This window comes from Chiloscyllium plagiosum, unplaced genomic scaffold (genome assembly GCF_037043375.1).
Source record: "Chiloscyllium plagiosum isolate Xiang-an unplaced genomic scaffold, Cpla_swu_hap1 HiC_scaffold_41, whole genome shotgun sequence".
Classification (NCBI taxonomy): Eukaryota; Metazoa; Chordata; class Chondrichthyes; order Orectolobiformes; family Hemiscylliidae; genus Chiloscyllium; species Chiloscyllium plagiosum.
This window is the reverse complement of record NW_028270179.1, coordinates 5,291,359-5,314,462: the sequence shown is the minus strand read 5'-3', so window position 1 is coordinate 5,314,462 and position 23,104 is coordinate 5,291,359. Positions and strand designations below refer to the sequence as shown.

At 46.1% G+C, this 23,104-nt stretch overlaps 1 protein-coding gene across 1 annotated transcript in view; it reads left to right on the top strand.

The window, feature by feature from the left end:
* LOC148138131 (putative G protein-coupled receptor 139) overlaps positions 1–20,562 on the top strand; it is a 43,459-nt gene extending 22,897 nt beyond the window's left edge. Inside the window, exon 2 of the mRNA XM_087981821.1 lies at positions 19,655–20,562. Within this exon, the coding sequence (XP_087837947.1) occupies positions 19,655–20,562 (908 nt within the window). The remainder of the gene's footprint in view (positions 1–19,654) is intronic.
* Positions 20,563–23,104: the final 2,542 nt, after the last annotated feature.

Here is a 23,104-nt window from a genome sequence, read left to right as displayed (position 1 = left end):
GAGTCAGAATCTTTGGTGACCTTTAAGCGGCAATTGGATAGGTACATGGATGGGTGCTTAAGCGAGGACAAATGTTTGGCACAACATCGTGGGCCGAAGGGCCTTTTCTGTGCTGTATTGTTCTATATTCTATCTGTATGATGTAGTGATGTTTAGCAAGTGATTGAAAGTTCCCATGTTACAGCTGGCAGAGCATGTTGAACGATTACAAGAAGCAAACTTGGTAAAAATCTTAAAGAAAACAGAATTCGCGAAGGCAGAGGCAATGTTCTTGGAACATTACATTGGACAGGGGAGGTTGACTCCCATGGAACAGAAAGATGAAGGGCTTGAGGAATTTTCACGACCATCCTAGAAGAAAGGGGTGCTTCAGTTTTCGAACTGAGTGAATTCTATCGGAATTGTTCCAAACTTCAGCAGCATATTGGCACCACTACTGGATTTACTAAAGCAAAGCACAGAATTGTTGTGGACAGAACAATGCCAGGGGGCATTTGAGAATTTTAAAGCTGCTTTAATCACCGCACCAGGTTTATCTGCACCAAATATTTTGAAACCCTTTGAAAATTGTGTATGATGCTAAGGATATAGGGGTCGGAGACGTATTGATGCAGAAAGGTAATGATGAAATTGACTGGCCAATTGTTTACTTGTCGAAAAATCTCAATATCTACCAGAAATAAACACAACATCTCTATTATCGAAAAAGAATGATTGAGTTTCCTACTTGCCTGACGGTATTTTAAAGTTTACGTGACAAACAAGTTGTCGATGACAGTTCTGGACACCAACGACAATCCTCTCGTTTTTTTTGGATATTTAACGACTAAAATATGAGACTATTTCATTGGAGTCTTATATTACCGACTTTAAACTTACAAAATGAGTATGCTGTGGGTCGTACAATGTTATAGCAGATGTGTTATCGTGAATTCAAAGGAAGTAGTGTAGATAAAATTTGACTTAGTCCAGTGTATATATGTGTGCAGAATTAATATGAGTGGTATAACTGAGATTAATACTTTTGTATTTCATAAAAATATGATTAAAAATTATAGGAAAAAGAAATGAAGCCAACGTTTCATTCTGATGGTTCTTTTTTTTCCTGAAGGGGGGAGATCTTATGAAGCTGAAAGCATGTCTGGTCACTTTAAGACAGAACGGGTTTTTTTCTGAAGGAAAGTACAGCCACAGATGCCAGCTAAAGGTCAGAATGTTCCAAATGTAATAATTAACTGGGAAATGGATTCCTGAGTTTTGTTTGCTGTTTTGACAGCAATTCAAATGCAATCAAGAAGTTTAAATAACGCTCAGGATACCAGAAGCCAACGGAATTTGAATATTATTGTTTGGTCACCTGGAAGCAATGAAATTATATAATGGGAAGTATATAAACCCAGCAGTTTGAACACAAGAGGAAGAGCCACTATCATTCAACAGCAGAGTAACTGCTGTAGAGCAGGAGTGTAAACTGGCCATCTCAAACACTCTCTATGAAAGATATATGTTCATGTCAAACCTACTTGCAGTAAACAAAACATGACCCAGGGAGATCAGCAGCTGGAAGGGTGAACACAGCGGGGAAGACAGAGACTGTGCGGTAATGACATTGTAATGTTTAATATGTGTGTTGTTGGAACAGCATATCTTTACAGAGTTTGAGTCAAATAGTAAGTACTTAAGAAAAGAGGGGTTTGGATTTGTGAATAGTTGTTGTTTAGCGTTCACTATTTAAGTTAAGAAACTAACTTGTTAATTTTTGTTTTTATTGTGGAATATAGGATATCTGTGTCGCTCATATTTTAACAGATTACAAGATGAGGCGAGCTTTTCTGGGTGTTTGATTTTAATTAACAGAGGGGTGTGACTCCACCTTGTAAATATCCAACCACGCTAAACCCCTTTCCCTGCAGTTGGCCCATATCCTTCCAGTCCTTTCCTATCCACATATTTATCCAAATGCTTTTGAAATGTTGTTAATGTACCCCCCCAACCGCATCTGCTGGCAGCTAATCCATGTACCATCCTCTGTGTAAAGAAATGACCCCTCAGGTTCCCTTTTATTCCTTCCCATCTGACCTTAAACTGATCCCCACAAGTCCACAATTCTCTGCACCTTGGAAAAAAATTCAGATCATACCTCTCATGATCTTGTACAGCTCTATAAGGTCCCCGCAGAGTCTCCTACACTCTAAAGAAAAGGTCCTAGCTTATCTAACCTCTCCCTATAACTCAGACCATTGGGTCCAAGCAACGTCCTTGTAAATTTCGTCTGCACTCTTTCTAATTTAATAACATCCTCCCCTTAACAAAGGTGATAAAACTAAACACAGGTCTCCAAGTGCGGACTTACCAAAGACCTGTGTAACTGCAACATAAATTCTCAACTTCTGTATTAATTGTCCTGATTGACGAAGGCCAGTGTGCCAAAAGTCTTTTTCACTGCCTTGTCCGCCTGTGGCTCCACTCTCAGCAACGTGCACCTGAAGGCCAAGGTCTTTTTTGGCCACTATACCCTTAAGGCCTTCACATTTACCATGAAACTCCTTCCTTGATTTGAGTTTCCAAAATGGAAGACCACATACATCTACATTCCATTCCATTTGCCATTTCTCGACCCACTTGCCCACCTGATTAAGGTCCTGCTGGAATTTCGGATAAACGTCCTCATTGATCACGCTACCACTTATTTTAGTGTAATCTGCAAACTGACTAATCATGCCTTGTACATTCTCAACGAAATCACAGATAACAAACAGCTATGGACCCAGCCTCCGGTCTGACAAGCATCCTTCCACAAAACCCTCGGCTTCCTACCATCAAAGGCCTTACTGAAATCCATTGAGACTACGTCTACCGTTCTGTCCTCATCAACCTTCTTGGTCACTTCATCAAAGAACTCTAACAAATTTGGGAAGCATGATCTCCCACTCATAAGTCTATGCTGACTGCGCGAATCAAACCCTGTGTAAGTAATGGGTGCAGTCAACGGCATGCTGTCCTTCGTTGTAAGATGATTCATGTACATAAATAAAGCCATCTTCCTGCTGCTGTAGAGCCTTGGTGAGAGAGCATTAGCGGCACTCTGTACAGATTTGATCTCCTTTGTAAGGAATGATCTCCTTACCACAGGCACGGATGATGGTAACATGATGATAAAGTAAAGAAGCTGAGTGTTTAATCTGTAGTGCTGTCAGAGATGAAGAAATGGTGATGCAGAAACACGGGAAGTGGCAGCTATCACTGATTTCCAAAAGAGACATTGATAGGGTGAGTAATTCCTTTAACCAGGATTAATTGGTTTGATTTATTGTCACGTGTACCTCAGTACAGGGAAACACATTATTTATGAGCCGTGGAAGCAGATCATAGTAAGCATGGCCAGACAGATCAGAGGGTGGAAATAAGGTTGGACAAAGTAAGGCATACAGGTTACACTGCACAAGACAATCACTTAAAAAGACCAACATGAATACGATCAGCATTATTTGAACTTAGAGAGTCCATTCATCTGTCTAACGTGGTTATATGCCTTAATTAACTCTCCCCACGTTATTGGGCAGTCGATGTGTGAACTCGTACTGAACGCCATGTTGTTCGCAATCCCCAACAGCAGCCACAATACCTTCCATCTGAAACAGGTAGTAGTTCTCACTCACTTCCCTCCTACATAGAAACACCAGGCTGTCTTCTCGGAGATGGAAGGTGCCTTCTTGAGACTTCACACATGACATATGCCTTCCCTGCTCACCAATAGAAAACCACGTTAAAGTCCCACATGTGTATCATGAGCAACTGAGCCAGGAGGAACAACGTGGAGCAGTCTGTCTGTGCAGCCTCTGCTCCATTTGTTCATCATGTTAGAGCATCGATTAGGAGACAGTGAGAACTGACGATGCGGGAGATCAGAGTACAGAGTGATTTGCTGAAAAAGCACAACAGGTCAAGTAGCATCCGAGAAGCAGGAAAATCGACGTTTCTGGCATCAGCCATTCATCAGGAATTAACATCAATTACCTCATTCTGCCTCCGTGTAAGTGCTTTGAGGAGGGAATGACCTCGTACTGTTCCTGCCTAAGTGGATCAAGGGACTCTTGTTCCTGTGTAAGTGACTTAAGGGGCTGAAAGAACTCATCATGATCCTGTGTAAGTGACTCAAGGGGCGGAATGGCATCCTCTTGTTCCAGTATTAGTGACTCAAGGGGCTGAATGGCCTCCTCCTGTTCCTGTGTAAGAGACTCAAGGGGCTGAGTGGCCTCATCCTGTTCCTGTGTAAGAGACTCAAGGGACTGAATGGCTTTTTAATCGTCCGATGGGACAGGGCAAGGTCCTGATTGGGTTACCCCTGGTTCCTGTTTAACAGCACGGTGTGCTGACAAGTGTGACAATGCTGCAGTTTTAAGCGGTTATTTTGTCCTGGTTACTTTTACGGGAGAGATTAAACGACCGTTACTAAGCTGACTAGTTAAGACCGCTTGAGTAAACAGTGAAGGAAGCCTGGGGTTTATTTAATGCAGTCTGAATGGGTGTTGCCAGCTCTCACAGATTAGTATCTCTGGGTTTTGGTTTCTCAGCAACATCAGACACTATTGGCGTCTCAGTGGATGTTTCCTGGCTGCTACTATCTCTGAATTTCTCTTGATGGCGTTCTTAATTCCTGGATGGAGAAATGTATGTGACATTCTGTGCCTGGATATTCATTTTTGCCAGGGGCTGTGTTAATGGGAGTTTCCTATATTGGAACAGTTCATCAGTAAGAGTTCCTAGATCTATTATTCTGTTAACTTGGCCAATAGAATTAAGATATTCTAAATTCCAGTTTCTTTGGTTTCATTTTATCTTTCGTGTTTAAGTAAACAGTGTTTTAGATTAGATTAGATTAAATTACTTACAGTGTGGAAACAGGCCCTTCGGCCCAACAAGTCCGAAGCGCGACCCACCCATACCCCTATATCTACCCCTTACCTAACACTACGGGCAATTTAGTATGGCCAATTCACCTGACCCGCACATCTTTGGACTGTGGGAGGAAACCGGAGCACCCGGAGGAAACCCACGCAGACACGGGGAGAATGTGCAAACTCCACACAATCAGTCGCCTGAGGCGGGAATTGAACCCGGGTCTCTAGCGCTGTGAGGCAGCAGTGCTCACCACTGTGTCACCGTGCCGCCCTAACTTCTCAGCAAGTAGTTTGACCAGTCACATTGAGTCTGGAACAGACATTTTACATTTACTTTAAAGTAAGAAAACATTAGAATCGAGGCTACCGCGTTCAAATATTTTCGAGAGGCTCTGGTGTGGTCCATCACACTAAACTCCTACTCTTCCTGAGTAATAGGCTGGAGGCATTGTATGGGCTGTCCTTGTTCTTCTCCAATAGTGTCAATGGGCCGAATGACTTCCTCATATTCCTATGAACCCAGCGTGAGGTGATGAATTAACTCTTCATTTCACCTTGGCAATGTGCATAACCAAGCAGGACTGTTGCAAGAATGTTACAGACCCTTTAACAGCACAAGCCTCGATAGAATCCGGGTCTTGCTGCAAATGGACACAGACCAGTTCACGAGCTGACAGGGGACAAAACGCTCTGAACATTGTGGAATCGTCAGTGACCATCCCCACATTCTGATCTTATGGTGGGGAGGGTTGGGGCGGGGAGACATTGATGAAGCAGCTGAAGATGTTTGTGCAGAGGAAGCTAACCTAAGGAAATCCCACAGAGGTGACCCAGGACTGAGATGATGAATATCTTCCTTTGTGCCATGTTTGACTCCAAACACTGGAGAGTTTACTCTAATTCCCATTAAGTCCAGAGCTGAAAATGAGTTGCTGGAAAAGCGCAGCAGGTCAGGCAGCATACAGGGAACAGGAGAATCGACGTTTCGGGCATAAGCCCTTCCTCAGGAAAGCCATTCCTGAAGAAGGGCTTATGCCCGAAACGTCGATTCTCCTGGATGCTGCCTGACCTGCTGCGCTTTTCCAGCAACATCTTTTCAGCTCTGATCTCCAGCATCTGCAGACCTCACTTTCTTCCCATTAAGTCCAGTTTTGTTCAGTTCCTTGATGTCAACAAAAGTCAACCATTGCCTTGATATCAGGGCTAGTCATTTTTACCCAAACCCTTGTTTCAACATATTTTGTTCATATCAATAAGCCATGATATAGGAGCAGCAAGGGTTTTCAAATAGAAGGTATTGAATGTCAGGATTTCTCTTCTCAAGAGTGTTCGGGGAGCCAGATGACTGAAAGTATTTGAAGAGGAGGTAGATGGATATTGACCTGTAGGAGAGTTGAGGGCTATGAAGAATTGGGTATGAGAAAGGATTTTAGACAGAGAGCAGATCAGTCATGATCTTCGTGAAGGGTAAGGCAGTTTGGGGAGTGAACGACCTGCCCCAGTTTCTGATGATCTCGCATTCTGTTATTGGAAAGTTAGAGGGTGTTATTTTCATGAATGTTCTGTTATTGAATATTGCAGTCAGGGAGACCAGAGGACTTTGTAACCCATTGCTGGGTGAGGTATGGGGACTGTATTCACAGTGAATCTGGGTCCACAAAGTGATCAACAAATGGAGCACAAGTTGCAGAGAGGGGAAGCTCTGTAAAGAGAGATGAGGGGCCTCTTTCATACCCAGCCTGGGTTTTCCAATTACATTTCTCAAATCACCTCAAAGCGTGTGGGATAGTCTTGAAGGGCCGAATGGTCTCCTCTGTTTGTATGCAGCAGCTTATAGGAGTAAGTAGCCTCCAACTGCTCTTGTCTAGCAGGTTTGAGGGGCTGAATGGAATTCAGAAACATAGGACTGAGGAACAGAAGTAGGTCATGAGATACTTTAAACCTTCTCCACCAGACACTAAGATTGTGGCTGATCAGGCTGTCTCCGCCCCACTTTCCTGTCTGTATCCCATTATTCGTGACTCACTTTTCTGTCAAATATTTAACTAATGCAGCTTTCAATCAATGTGAACATAGAAGCACGATAAACTTCCAGTGAAGAGAATTCTGACTTGAAATGTCCTTTCAGAATTTTTTGTCATCCTTCTTCTAGAATCAGAGAGTCATGCAGAATGGAAACAGACCCGTTGGTCCAACCTGTTCACTCCGATCAGATATCAAATCTGATCGAGTCCCATTTGCCAGCATTTGGCCAGTATTCCTCCTCTTTCAGATATATTTTAAAGGTGCAATTGTAACCACCTTCACCACTTCCTCTGACAGCACTTTCCGTACACACACCACTCTCTGTGTGAAACATTTATCTTCAGGCCCCTTTCTAAATTATTCGCCCTCTCGCCTTCAGCCTATGCCCTCTTGTTCTGGACTCCCCTATCCTGGGGAGCAGAACGTAGCTGTTCAGAATATCCATGCCCCTGATGATTTTATAAACCTCTACAAAATCACCCCTCAACTTCTGACACTCCAGGAGAAACGCCTAATAAACCTCTTCCCCGAAATTCAAACCTCAAATCCTGCAACCGAGTTGTACGCAGTATTCTGAAAGTGGCCTCACCAATATCCCGTACAGATGCAACAAGCCACTATAACTCCTATACTCAATGCTCTGACTGATTAAGGCAAATGTGCCAAATATGTTCTGCACCACTCTGTCTACCTGCGACTCCTCTTTCGAGGAACAATGTACCTGCAGCCCTATGTCCCTTTGCCCCACAACACTCCCCAGGACCTTCCCGTTAATATCTGTCCTGATTTGCCTACCCAAAATGCAAAACCTCGTATTTATCTAAATTAAACGTCATTTGTCACTCCTTGCCCCTTTGTCCCATCCAATTGTAGTGTTGTTGTACTCTGAGATCTTCTCCTACACTACATTACTGATGTAATCTGTAAACTTACTAACTATGGCCCCAATACTCACATCCAAGTCCTTTACTTAAATGATGAAATGCAGTGAAGACAGTACTGATTCTTACAGCACACTGCTGCTCACAAGCCTCCAGTTTGAAAAATATCCCTCTTCCTTCAAGTCAATTGTGATTAGTTTCCTATGTGTCCCATGTGACCGAAACTTACTAATCTGTATACCAACTGGAATGTTATGAACACCTTGCTGAGGTCCAGATAGACAAGGTCTACCAAACTGCCTTCATCAATCTTCTTGTTTCACCTCTTCATAAAACTCACTCAAATTAATGAGACATGTAGATGGCCACGTTGACTACCCCAATCAGCCCTGACCTTCACAAATGTATGTAAATCTTCTCACTGAGAATCCCCTCCAACAACTTACCCACCACTGACATTAGGCTAACCGGTCTATAGTTCCCTGGCTTTTTGGGTCACTGTTTCCTTTTCTAGTCCCACTGCTCCAGGGCTCACAACAAATGTTCAATGTAACCAAGTCAGTGAAATGGCCGATGATGTCGGTCTCAGACCGGGTCAGGGTCAGTTTTAGCAACAAGTCAGGATAGTTTGTTTAATCTGCTAAAATAGCACGTTTATGATCCAGAGCAATGTTACTCAAACTATGGTGGAAAGATGAATGGCAACCGATTTGGATATTGCAAATAAAGATTTGATATTTCCCTTTCTAAAAACACTGGCACACACACACACACAAACACACATGGGAAGATGTGTTGGGTAGGCTAGAGGTTATTAAGGTGGACAAATCCTCAAGACCTGGTGGGACCTATCCGAGGTTGCTGAGGGAGGCGAGAGAGGAAATAACTGGGGCCCTGGCAGATACCTTTGTGGCATTCTTAAATGCAGGTGAGGTGCCAGAGGACTGGAGGGTAGCCTTTGTTGTACCCCTGTACACGAAGGGTAATAGAGATATTCTGGGTAACCAAAGACCAGTGAGCCTGACGACAGTGGCGTGAAAGTTGCTGGAGAAGGTACTGAGAGATAGGATCTATTTATATTTAGAAATGAATGAGCCTATCAGACACGGGCAACATGGTTTGGTGTAGGCGAGATTGTGCCTTAATAGGGTTGTTCGAGGAAGTGACCAAGTTGATAGATGGAGGAAGGGCTGTTGATGTCATATACATGGATTTTAGTCAGACGTTTGATAAAGTTCCCCATGATAGACTAATGGAGAAATTGAAGTCATATGGTGTGCAGAGTATTCTAGCGAGGTGGATAAAGAACTCGTTGAAAAACAGGAGACTTTATTGCTGGAACAGCACAGCAGGTCAGGCAGCATCCAGGGAACAGGAGATTCGACGTTTCGGGCACAGGCCCTTCTTCGATTCCTGAAGAAGGGCCTGTGCCCGAAACGTCGAATCTCCTGTTCCCTGGATGCTGCCTGACCTGCTGTGCTGTTCCAGCAATAAAGTTTCAACTTTGATCTCCAGCATCTGCAGACCTCACTTTCTCCTCGAAAAACAGGAGACAGAGAGTAGTAGTTGAAGAGAGTGTCTCGAAATGGAGAAAGGTGACTCTTGGTGTGCCACAAGGGTCAGTGTTCGGGCCACTGTTGTCTGTAATATATATAAATGATCTGGAAGAGGACACTTTTGGTTTGATTAGCAAGTTTGCAAATGACACGAAAATTGGTGGAGTAGCAGAAAGCACAAGGGACTGTCAGAGAGTGCAGGTGGATATAGATAGACTGGAGAGTTGGGTGGAAAATTGGCAGATTTTTTTTTAATCCAGAAAAATGTGAAGTGATGCAAGTAGGCAAGACTAATTTTAAAGCGAATTATACAATGAACGGAAAAGCCTTGAGAAAAGTTGTTGTGCAGAGAGATCTGGGAGTGCAGGTCCAGTGTACCCTGAAGGTTGCTGCACACGTGGATAGAGTGGTCAAGAAGGCATATGGTGTGCTTGCCTTCATTGGGCGGGGTATTGAGTATAAGAAGTGGCAAGTCATGTTAACATTGTACAAGACATTAGTCCGGCCGTAATTAGAATACTGTGTACATTTCTGGTCGCCACATTATCGAAACGATGTGGATGCTTTGGAGAGAGTGCAAAGAAGGTTTACGAGGATGTTGCCTGGTTTGGAAGGTGCTAGCTATGAAGAAAAGTTGAGTAGGTTAGCAAAAAAGGTTATTGAGGGAGAACCTGATTGAGGTTTATAAAATCATGAATGGTTTAGACAGGGTGGATAGAGACAAGCTTTTTTTTCCCAGGGTGAAGAATTCAATAACGAGGGGTCACGGTTTCAAGGTGAGAGGTGGAAAGTTCATGGGAGATACACACGGCAAGTACTTCACCCAGAGGTTGGTGGGCATTTGGAACGCGTTGCCATCAGAGGTGGCAGAGGCAGGCACGGTAGATTCATTTAAGATGCATCTGGATAAATACATGAGTAGGTGGGAAGCAGAGGGATACAGATGCTTAGGAATTGACCAACAGTTTTAGACAGGAGATTTGGATCAGCTCAGGCTTGGAGGACTGAAGGGCCTGTTCCTGAGCTGTAAGTATTCTTTGACACACACACACACACACACACACACAAACGTGCACACACACACACAAACCTGCACACAAAACACATACACACACAGACACACACACGCGCGCACACACACACCTGATAAACAAAATCTCTGCAATTTCAAGTTGAGAGAACTGTCCAGAAAGCAATATAACTCATGACAAAAGTAAAACTTGAGAGATTGTCCAAAATGTTATTCTGCTTCTGAAGATATTCTACTCACACACAAGCTGCTAGCAATGGGATTTCAACCTGGAACAGTTGGATTTGGCTGAATTCCCTTTGCAGTAGGCAGTGAGGAGGTTCCAATGAATTCTGGTCAGGGATTTCCCAAAGAGTAGTATGGTGGCTCAGCGGTTAGCACCGCCCTTTCAGAGCATCAGGGGCTTGGGTTCGATTCCAGTATTTAGCGACTATCTGTGTGGAGTTTACACGTTATCCCCTCATCTGTGAGAGTTTCTTAAAGGTGCTCCTTTTTCCTCCCACAGTCCAAAGCTGTGCAGGCTCGGCGGGCTAGTCATGATAAATTGTCCACTGCGTTCAGGAATTTTTAGGTTAGTTACATTAGTCAGAGTTAAATGTCAGGGATAAAGTCTGGAAAGATTACTCTTTGGAAGGTTGGTATGGACTTGTTGGGCCGAAGGGCCTGTTTCCACACTGCAGAAAATCTATTAAAACAAGAATAAGAATGATGACTCTTCTGTTTAGCTCTCTCTGAGTTCAATCACACAATAATGTCATCCTCTCCCAAACTGCACCATGTGAGGACTTCTTGTATATTGTCCAAACTATGTCTCCATCACATTCCCTGTTCCATGTAGGTGCAACATTACTGCTGTCATACACAGAACCTTAGCAGAAAATGGTCTCGGTCGATTTGAAGATATGTTAATATGTCCCTGCGTCATTCGAAAATAAAATGTTTAATGTATTCAGAATATTGTGTTAAAATGAATGCTTTTTTTAACAAATACATGAATCGCTGGAAAAGCTCGGCAGGTTTGACAGCATCCAGATGCCTTTTACATGCTGTAGTTATACCAGCGTCCATCACTTCCTCTGGCAGCTCATTCCGTACGCACACTAACCTCTGTGTGAAAAGGTGCCCTTAAGACCTCACCAAAACCCTTCCTCTTTCACTTTCAACCAATGCCCTCTAGTTTTGGACACTAACCTGGGGAATATCCTGACTACTCACCCTATCCATGACCATTTTGATTTTATAAACCTCTACTGCTGCGAAATGTGACTCCAAACAACACGAATGGCTGTACTTTCAGATATCCCGAGCCTAAGTTCTGAAATGGAATATTGACACCTCTTCATTCTGCACCAAGTCACAATTCTAAATCCATTTTAATCGGTTTGTTCAGATGTATCACGAGACAATTCTGTCGGATTTACACCGAGACCTTAGTGCCCAGAGTTAGGGACACTAGCACCACTTGGCAATACCCATAAAGCTGTAACATTATTCTCCTGTGTGTTTGTTCATCAGCCTGTTATGACATGCTGTGACATACCTCTGCAACAGGCAGGACTTGAATCCAGATCTTCTTGTCCAGAGCTATGAACACTACCACACGAGTTCAGAAATTAGAATCAAATCCAGAGTTCTGACTCAGAGGCAGGGACACTACCCACTACACTACCATACCAAGATTTAGGATCATATTTAAAGTGCCAGCTTTTAGCTTGGTGCGGATTTATTATAATCAGGTTACCATTACTGAACTATACAAACCTCTTCGTATTGTTAAACAAATGCAAGGTATTTGTCTCAACTGTAGGATATTGAGTGCGCGTGCTGTGCATCGAAGTTAACTATGAACGTCTTTAATTGCTATTATCTGTAGTCTTCAATATTAGGGAAAGACATCCTGCAGACACACTCTGTACAATGAAGGGTCTCAAATTGATATTTATTACTGAACATTAGAGACAGGGAAAGATCATAGTTTCTGGCCCCAAAACACCGATCAGTATTACCCAACTCTCACGTCTGACTACCCTCTTCCTAAAATCATGAAATGACACCAGGCCGCTGATTACGGCCCAGCCTCTCCTCCCCACTGACTGTGTCTGCAATCTGTCCCTCCTCCCCCTCACCACACAAGGCAAACAAGCTCAGGGTCCTTGTGAAAATCAAGGCTGGAGTGTGCAGGGCTCCTGCAGAGGGGGAGGGTATTTTGAATTGAAGGGTGAGGGTGAGGAGGCAGTAGTATCACTCACTGGGCTGAGGAGTGGCAGATGGAGTTTAGTTTGGATTAATGAGAGGTATTGGATTTGGTAAATCAAACAAGAGCTGGACCTATACAATTAAAACTATTGTGATTGGCAGTGTTGTAGAACAGAGACCTCGGCCATCTGGTATAATTCTTTAAACTTTGCATCTCGTATGGATAGTGTGTTTAAGAAGGTATTTCACACACTTTTCTATGAGTATCGGAATTGGGACGTCATGCTGAGGTTGTACAGAACATTGGTGAGATCTCTTCTGGAATACTGTGTCCTCTGGGTGAAAAAGCTGTTCCTGAGGTCACTTTTAATTGTTTCCCCTCTCACCTCAAGCCTATGTCCTCTAGTTTTGGACTACCCTAACCTTAGAAAACACCTTGAATATTCACTTTGATATTATTGATCTTGATATTATTAAGCTGGAGAGGGTTCAGAAGAGATTAAACTGGATGATGTTAAGAATGGAGGGATTGAGGTTTAAGGAGAGGGTGGAGAGTATGAGATTAAGGGATAGCTTTATAGGAGTTGATAAAATAATAAGGAGTACAGATAAGCCGAAGGGCTGATGTCTTTTCCCTAGAGTTGGGGATTCAAAACTGAGGGACATTTTAAGGTGCGAGGTGAAAGATTTACAAAAGTCATGAGAGGTAATTATTTTAGACACAATCTGGCTTGTGTGTGGAATGAACTTCCAGAGGAAGTGGTGAAAGCAGGGACAGCTACGACGTTTAAAGGACATTTAGATCAGTACATGGATAAAACATCAGTTTGGATGGTGCTGTGAGCAGCTGCCCTCTCCCTCCCCCTCTCTGAATGAATCCCTGTTGGTTTTCACCCGCGACCAATGCCTGTGCAGTGGCATAGGGAGGCCAGCAGAGGGTGCCATTGCATTACTTTAAGCACCACAGAGACTGCCAGACCTGATCTACACAGAGACACACAGATACACATACAGCAATTGTTAGGACACGACGTGAAGCTCATATGGTAACTTAATAATACATAAAGAAATGCTCAATTCGCCTCGTAAACTGTTAAAGTATGAATGACAGATCTGCCAAATTCCACTGTTTAAACAAAAAACATCAATTTATTTTTTTCACTGTGAAAGTGAACATTTAACATCAACTATTCCCAACTCTGAGATCCCCTTTCTGTTAATCGCTTATTACCCGACTCCAGCTCTATAGCAATATACTATTTCTGTGTCTGCTATCCTCTCATATACACAGGCGCTTGTAAGCTCTCAGTTCAGAACAGCACTCACCCACTCTTAAAGGTACAGTACACATTCAACTTCATCACATTATACCCTGATGAATATAGAGAAGTGGAACCGATCCAGATTTCTCTTGCTCTGTGGTTTGTCAATATTTCATCTACTCTGTCTGGTATGCGTCAGGATTTTTGTTGCTCCATTGACAGCATGTCATTATTCGATTCTGTCCGTGGGAATATAGCAGTATTTCACTTGCTCACACACGTATATGTGGGGCAGAATTTCAGTTGTTTCTTGCGAACTGTGACGCTATAACAATCTCAATGTTTGAAGATGGCACCGAACCTGGAAGAACTCTGAAGTCGATGGAGGACAGTGTGGAACTCTAACAGGACAATCACACATTGGTGTAGATTGCAGGTTAATGGCAGATGGTGATCAGTGCAGAGTAGTATCAGGTGATGCACTTTGGTAGGAAAGACAATGAAAGACAGTTTAAAACAGGCTTCACCATTATAAAGGGGCTGCAGGAAAAGAGAGTGCTGAGTGTATATGAGCACAGATTGTTGAAGATGTCAGGACAAGTGGGGAGAGCAGTAACTATCACAGTTTAGTTTCAGTATCTGAACTGTTTACAGGAGGTGGTGCAGGAGGGAGTCTCCGTGTTCTCTTCCTGGGAGGTGGTGGTGACAATGTGTTGCAAGCCAACCCTCCTGCCCACCCAGACCATGGGGATTCCATTTGAACCAACTCGACACAAAAGGGAGATGGCATCAGGGCCATGGCTTCTAAGTTGTGCAGGGGGGAAACGGAACTGCCTGTGGGTTTAAAGTGAGAATTGCCCTTCACAGAACATTGCTCCTTACTCGGTCGGTGGGATATGGATGTTTCAGAATCTCCACACGAGGTGCCCCTTTCCTCTCCGGCTCGTACCAGGGTCCTCCCCACATGGCGCGGATAGGGGGATGAGGGAACGGTCACCGGGCACTCCAACACCCAGTTTGGCCCTTTCTGTCCTATTCCAGGCTGTTTCTCCTGGAATGGGAAAAGTGGAGGGAGGGAGGGTGGGAGTGGGTGGCCCTGCAGTTAGTGGGGGACAGGTTCGTGGTGACGTTTCTGGAAGGAGTCCGACCACAGTGTTGTATCCATGCAGTGTTATTAGTAGAGGGGGATAAAGTGGAGGGGGAGAGACAGAGCGAGAGCGAGAGCACGAAAGAGAAAGAGTGCAAGAGAGAGCGTGCACGAGACAGCACGCACGAGAGAGAGCGAGACAGAGACAGAGAGAGACAGAGATAGAGACAGAGAGAGAGAGAAGGTGCTGCTTGGAGCAGTAAGAGTGTTGGAGCATGAAACTTGTTCGGGGGTAGGTGCTTTAACGGATATGCAGTGAGTGTGAGGGGGCAAACAGAATACAGTGACCCTTATCCTGACAGAGCGGGGAAGGTTATTGCTGCTCGTCCTGTATTGCTGGACATTTCTTCAGACCGCAGATACCTGCACTGAGCTGGGTGGTGAGCTCAGACTATGCTTGATGTGTCTGGTGGTGTGGCCCCCTCGAGGAAGATAATGGTCCCCTCTGTACTAGCCCATCCACCAGGACCTCCTTGTCCCTGTCTGCAAACTGTGGTGTAATTGCCCCTTATGTGCCATGCTCGGTGTAAACTGTGCAGGGTATCTCCAAACGCAGAATGCTCAACCGTGTGCCCATTGGCCTTTTAACGATGGCACCATTGCCAGGATCAGGGAACATCCAAGTGCACCCGGAAGGTGGTGAGTACCTCTAGCCATGACGGGTTGTAGAATCGGGCTGGTATTGAATGAGAGGGACACCATGGGGTGGGGGCGATAGTTAATGAGTTGAGTTCGATAAGGTAGCACCAGGAAACTAGCTCGGCCTCGTGCAGACAATCCCCCGTCACATTCAAGGAAAATCAAATGAAGATAAATTATTGTTGGAATCTGCCCAATGAGCCATAGCTTCGATTGAAACTAATTCCAGTTGCAAAGATGCAGAACAAATGCTCATCTGACTTCACACTGATACCCCTTTTCCTCATTTTTCCTGGGAAAATAAGCTCATGTTACAGAATGCTATCAAAGTGTCTACATTTCAGCATTCTGAAACCTGGGAACACATCCTTGCATGACACTGTTTTTCAGTATCCCCCTCTGTGTCTATACACCACACCCCTCCCATGTGGTAATATTTAAACTGATTCTCCCACCACCTCTCTCTGGAAGTGATGTTCACATCCACGGCATCCCCTTACCATAGCACAATGGAGATTTTAGAGCTGGAAATAGGTGGGAGCTGCACATCCTGTCAATTCTAGCACGGGCTGCAAGTTTCCCCAAGCTGAGCAGGGATCTAACACAGTTTTACTGAGCAATGCGCCAGGGTGGGGTACACAGTCCTACATGCTGGGAGTGTAACTGCTCCTGGTTTACTGATGAATTCATGGTGATCACTGCACAGGTCGCTGTGCTGGCCAGACTAACTGGTTGAGGTTTATAGATAATGCAGTTATGTGGTTTGTATAGCTCCTTATGCTGGATGGATATTTGTTTCAAGTTCACACATTAGTGCCCTGCTGTGGTCTGCACTTCTCCCCGTGCTGTACTGATATCTAGTCCGTGTTTATAGATCAATGCATTGCTGTGGTCTGCTCAGTTCCCGGTGCTGGACAGATATCTAATTCGGGTTTATAGATCAATGCATTGCTGTGCTCTGCACCGCGAGCGGTGCTGGACAGATATCTAATCTGTGTTTATAGATCAATGCATTGCTGTGGTCTGCACAGATCCCCCTGCTGGACAGATATCTAGTCCGGGTTTATAGATCAATGCATTGCTGTGGTCTGCACCGCTCCCGGTGCTGGACAGATACCTAATCTGGGTTTATAGATCAATGCATTGACATGGTCTGCACAGCTCCCCGTGCTGGACAGATATATGGTCTGGGTTCATAGGTCAATGCTCTGATCTGATCTGTGCAGTGTTCCACTCTGGTCAGATTGCTGGATTGTATTGACCAATGCAATGGATGAATCTGGCCAGATCGCTGCGTAGTACTGAGCAGTACACTAGCCTGGTCTGCAGTGCTCCACGTTGAACAGATGTCTCCTCTGGGCGTATGGTCTCTGGGCTGGTTGTGTGAGGTGGATTGAGAATGTGGCATATATAACCATTTCAGCTGATCTGGCAATGCCTTCAGTTTCCATTCCTGTGATTGGACCCTCTGTCTCTCACCCAATTAATGTTACAGTGTTCTCAGGCACAGTACATCATGTTGGTGGGGTGGATAACGGGGAAGGGTGATGGGCAAGTCAAGGAGTTCCCCGAAACGATCTGTCCACAACTTTCTATAATTGACATTCCCCCGAACGTTCTGTCGCCAACATTCTATAACTGACATTCTCCGGAATGTTCTGTACCTGACATTGTTTGTTGACGAGGAGAAAGTGAGGAATGCAGATGCTGAAGATCAGAGCGGAAAAATGTGTTGCTAGATAAGCGCAGCAGGTCAGGCAGCATCCAAGAAGCAGCAGAATCGACGTTTCGGGCATGAGCCCTTCTTCAAGAATGAGAAGAGTGTGCCAAGCGGGCTGAGATAAAAGGTAGGGAGGAGGGATTTGGGGAGGGGCTTGGAAATGCAATAGGTGGAAGGAGGTTAAGGTGAGGGTGATAAGGTGAGAGTGATAACCCAAGTGGGGGTGGAGGCGGAAAGGTCGGTAAGAAGAATGCAGGTAACGAAGTTGGTACTGAGTTCTAGGTTTGGGACTGAGACAAGGTGAGGGAGGGGAAATGAGGAAGCTGGGGAAATCTGAATTCATCCCTTGCAGTTGGAGGGAACCTAGGCGGAAGATGAGGTGCTCTTTCTCCAGGCGTCGTGTAGCCATGGTCTGGCGATGGAGGAGGCCAAGGATCTGCATGTCCTTGGTGGAGTGGGAGTGGGAGTTGAAGTGTTGAGCCACGGGGTGGTTGGGTTGGTTGGTCCGGGTGTTCCAGAGGTGTTCTCTGAAACGTTCCACAAGTAGGCGGCCTGTCACCCCAATATAGAGGAGGCCACATCGGGAGCAGCGGATGCAGCAAATGATGTGTGTGGAGGTGCAGGTGAATTTGTGGCGGATATGGAAGGATCCCTCGGGGCCTTGGAGGGAAGTGAGTGGAGAGGTGTGGGCGCAAGTTTTGCATTTCGTGCGGTGACAGGTAAGGTTGCCAGGAGTGGAGGTTGGGTTGGTGAGGGGTGGGGGGGGGGGGGCTGGATCTGACGAGGGAGTCACGGAGGGAGTGGTCTTTTCGGAACGCTGATAGCGGAGGGGAGGGAAATATATCCTTGGTGGTGGGTCCGTTTGGACGTGGCGGAAATGACGACGGATGATACGATGTACATGTAGGTTGGTGGGGTGGTAAGTGAGGAACAGTGGGGTTCTGTCCTGGTGGCGATTGGAGGGGCCGGGTTCAAGGGTGGAGGAGATGCGGTGGAGAGCATCGTCAACCACATCTGATGGGAATTTGCCGTCTTTGAAGAAGGAGGCCATCTGGGTTGTTCGGTATTGGAATTGGTCGTCCTGGGAGCAGATGCGGCAGAGGCGAAAGAATTGGGAATATGGGGTGGCGTTTTTACAGGGGGCAGGGTGGGAGGAGGTGTAATCTAGGTAGCTGTGGAAGTCAATCAGTTTATAGTAAACGTCCATGTTGAACCGGTCGTCCGAGATAGAGATGGAGAGGTCTAGGAAGGGGAGGGAAGAGACAGTCCAGGTAAATTTGAGATCGAGGTGGAAAGTGTTAGTAAAGTAGATGAACTGTTCAACCAATTAGTGGGAGCAAAAGGCAGCGCCTATACAGTTATCGATGTAGTGGAGTAAAAGGTGGGGGGTGGTGCCAGTGTAGCTGCAGAAGATGGATTGTTCCACATATCCTATGAAGAAGCAGGCAAAGCTGGGGCCCATGCGGGTGCCCACAACTACTCCTTTGGTTTGGAGGAAGTGGGAGGATTGGAAAGAGAATTTGTTCAGAGTGAGAACCAGTTCAGTCAGTCGAAGGAGGGTGTCAGTGGAAGGGTACTGGTTGGTATAGCAGGAAAGGAAGAAGTGGAGGGCTTTGAGTCCTTCGTGATGGGGGATGGATGTGTACAGGGAATGGATGTCAATGGTGAAAATAAGGCATTAGGGACCGGGGAAGCGAAAATCATGGAGGAAGTGGAGGGCGTGGGTTGTGTCCCGAACGTAGGTGGGGAGTTCTTGGACTAAGGAGGACAGACGTCAGTGAATTGAACAAACGATAAGATCCCAAGGGAAGAGATCCCGTTCCAGGGAGAAGGAGACACAGTTCCGAAGGCTCCTCAGGCAGTTAAAGGGGTGTCCCCTGCGTTTACATTTCTTCACCGACACAGGATCGTCCACAATTTAGATCAAAATACAGAAATTCCCAAACTCCGTTTGTCATCAGGAAACTATGAGAGAATCCTTCAGGACAGCAAATTTTCCCACACTCAGTATTAGGAACTGGGAAGGAGTGACCTATGTCTGCTCTCGAGTGATCGAGTGTGTGGGAATGTTCTAGAAACCATCTGTCCTTATGGATTTGTCTCTGTGTGTTTGAGGAGGGAGGATTTCTTGTGGTTTATGTCATATTTTTGTCAGTAATTCAGACCTTCCCAGTTGTTATTCGAGCTTCAATTGTTTTAATACAGGGACACATTTGAAGATCTCACTGGTTCCCCAAACAAACGGGTCCCTTTGCCTCCAGGCTGATGGATAATGTATTTGTTTTCCTTCCTCACAGTTAATGTAGTGACCATCCACGTCCTGCTTCATAAAGATTGTGGATTGTCTCCATGTATCAGACGTTACCTGGGGGCCATGGCAGCGGCTGATCTCCTGGTCATTATCCTCGACCTGATGCTGAGACACATTCCCATTGTTTATCAGGAACAGTTTTATTTCCTGTACTCCGTCCCCGTGTGTAATATCCACGCTGTCCTGCTTTATGCAGCCACTGACTGCTCTGTCTGGTTCACCGTCACTTTCACCTTTGATCGGTTTGTGGCCATTTGTTGTCAGAAGCTGAAAAGTAAATATTGCAGTGAGAAAACGGCGGCTGTGGTTCTGGGAGCAGTGACTGTGTTGAGCTGTTTAAAGAACATTTCCTGGTATTTTATGCTCACTGCTCGGTATTGGCTGGAGAACCACCCCTGGTTTTGTGTTGTAACACACGCTGCTACATTCTCCAGCGTCTGGATCACAATCGAGTTCCTCCACCACATTCTCACCCCGTGTGTCCCATTTCCCCTGATTCTGCTACTCAATGTTCTCACCGTCAGACACATTTTAGTGACCAGCGGAGCCCGTAAGAGACTCCGCACTCACACCAATGGGGATGCTCAGTCTGATACTGAAATGAAAAACCGAAAAAAATCCATCATTTTACTCTTTGTGATCTCGGCCAATTTCATCCTGTTATGGTCAACGATAATGGTGTATTCTATATGGAGACGGATGTATTGGATTGGGTTTTACTCTGTATATCTCGATGACTTTGTACAGGAATTGGGCTTCATGTTGCAGCTCCTCAGTTGCTGCACAAACACCGCGATTTATGCTGTAACCCAGACTAAGTTCAGGGAGCAGCTGAAGAATGTGCTGAAATATCCCTTCACCCAAATCCATCCATCCATCAAATTCTCTCATTAATCACACCATCAGGGATTTTCTCATTTCAGTTCAGTGTTTCAGCGATGGAGCAGCCTTTCGCTATGGTAACAGACTGAGGGTAACGCTGGTTTGTCTCTCCTTATCCCACAGGGGGTTACAGGGACACATTTCAATGTTTCTCACAACCCAGGGGCCACTGAGAAAAGGCACCATCCCACTGACTGTAACCATCACTTCCATTTGTAAACATATGTTCATTAAACGCGTGCCGAGCCACAAAGTGAACGATGTTATTGTGTGTCTTTCTGTTGGAGAAGCTGAGCTGGAGAGAAACAGACTCAGCCCCAAGTCCTGGTCCTCAGGGAGGGGAAGGGCAGCGGCAGAGTTTAATTCACTCTGTTACTGGTTTGATGTCTATGTACACCACCACACCCCCCACCACCATCAGCTATTCCAATATTCGCTTCGGCAGAATTCATCGCACTGCCTTTGTCCCGCCACTTCCATGTATCCTGCCCACTATCTCTGCGACCCGCTGCTTCTCTCTATCTGTGATCCCGCCATTTGCGCAGTCTATTTAGAGAGTGATGGTGGGGGAGGGTGCGGGGTGGGGGAGGTGAGGGTGATGGCATGGGAGTGTGTAGGAGAGTGACGATGACGGTGTGGGAGTGTGCAGGAGAGTGAGCGAGACCGTGGAGGAGTGTTTAGGAGAGTGAGCAAGACGGTGTGGGAGTGTATCGGAGAGTGAGGGTGATGATGTGGGCGGGTGTAGTAGAGTCAGCGTGACGGTGTGGGATTGTGAAGGAGAGTGAGCATGATGGTGTGGGATTGTGCAGGAGAGTGAGTGAGACGGTGTGAGAGTGTATCTGAGAGTGAGGCTGACGGTGGGGGAAGGTGTAGGACAGTGAGAGTGACAGTGTGGGAGTGTAACGGAGAGGGAGCATGATGGTGTGTGAATTTGTAGAAGAGTGAGTGTGAGGTTTTGGGAGAGTGCAGGAGAGTGAGTGTGACAGTGTAGGAGTGTGCAAGCGCGTTAGAGTCACGGTGTGTGAGTGGGTAGAAGAGAAAGCGTGACGGGATGGGATTGTGTTGGAGAATGAGTGTGACGGTTGGGTAGCGTATGTAGGAGAGTGTGTGTGACGGTGGGGGAGTGTGTACGAGAGTGAGTGGGACAGTGTAGGAGTGTGCAAGAGCGTGAGGGTCATGGTGAGGGAGTGTGTAGGAAGGTGAGTGTGACGGTGGGCGAGTGTGTAGGACAGTGTGAGTGCGTAGGAGTGTGTAAGAGAGTGAGAGTGACGGTGTGGGAGTGTGTAGGAGAGTGAGGGTGACAGTGTGGGCTTGTGTAGGAGAGTGAGGGTGACGGTGAGGAAGTGTGTAGGAGAGGGAGTGTGACAGTGTGGAAGAGTGTATTGCTGTGAGTGTGACGGTGAGGGAGTGTGTAGGAGAGTGAGTATGACGGTGGGGGCGTGTGTAGCAGACTGAGTATACAGGTGAGGAAGTGTGTAGGATTATGAGCGTGACGGTGAGGATGTGTAGGAGAGTGAGTGTGACTGTGTGGGAGTGGGGAGATCGAGTGTGACGGTGACTGAGTGTGGAGGAGAGTGAGCGTGGCAGTGAGGCAGTATGTAGGAGAGGGAGTGTGACGGTGTCGGAGTGTGTTGGAGAGTGAGTGTGACGGTGAGGGAGTGTGTAGGAGCGTGGGTGTGACCATGTGGGAGTGTGTAAGAGAGTGAATTTGATGGTGAGGGAGTGAGTACGAGAGTGAGTGTGACGGTGTGGGACTGTGTAGGAGAGTGAACGTGACGTTGAGACTGTGTGTAGGCGAGTGAGTATGATGGTGTGGGAGTGTGCAGGAGAGTGAGTGTGACGGAGTGGGCGTGCGTAAGAGAGTGAGTGTGACGTCGTGGCAGTGTGTAGCAAAGTGAGAGTGGCGGTGTGTGAGTGTGTAGGAGAGTGAGCGTGACGGTGTGGGAGTGTGTCAGAGAGTGAGGGTGATGGTGGGGGGAAATGTAGGACAGTGAGACTGACGGTGTGGGAGTGTAATGGAGAGGGAGCGTGACGGTGTGAGACATTGTAGGAGAGTGAGTGTGAAGGTGTGGGAGTGTGTAGGACTGTGAGCTTGACAGTGAAGGAGTGTGCAAGAGGTGAGGGTAACGGGTATAGGACTGTGAAGGAGAGTACGGGTGACGGTGTGGGTGTGTGTAGGACAATGAGCGTGACGCTGAGGGAGTGGTTAGGAGAGGGAGCCTAACGGTGAGGGAGTGTGCAGGAGAAGGTGATGTCAATGTGGGAGTGCTTATTGAGGTGAGTGTCACCGTGCGGTAGTGTGTAGGAGAGAGGGTGTGACGATGTGAGTATACGTAGGAGAGTGAGTGTGACGGTGGGGGAGTGTGCTGGAGAGTGAGTGCGACGGTGTGGGCTGTGTAAAAGAGTGAGTATGACTTTGTGAGTGTGGTGGTCTAGGAGTGTGTAGGAGAGTGACAGTGAGGGTGGGTGAGTGCGTAGTAGAGTGAGCGTGATGGTTTGCGAGGGTGTAGGAGAATGAGCGTAATGGTGGGGGAGTGTGTAGGAGAGAGGCGGT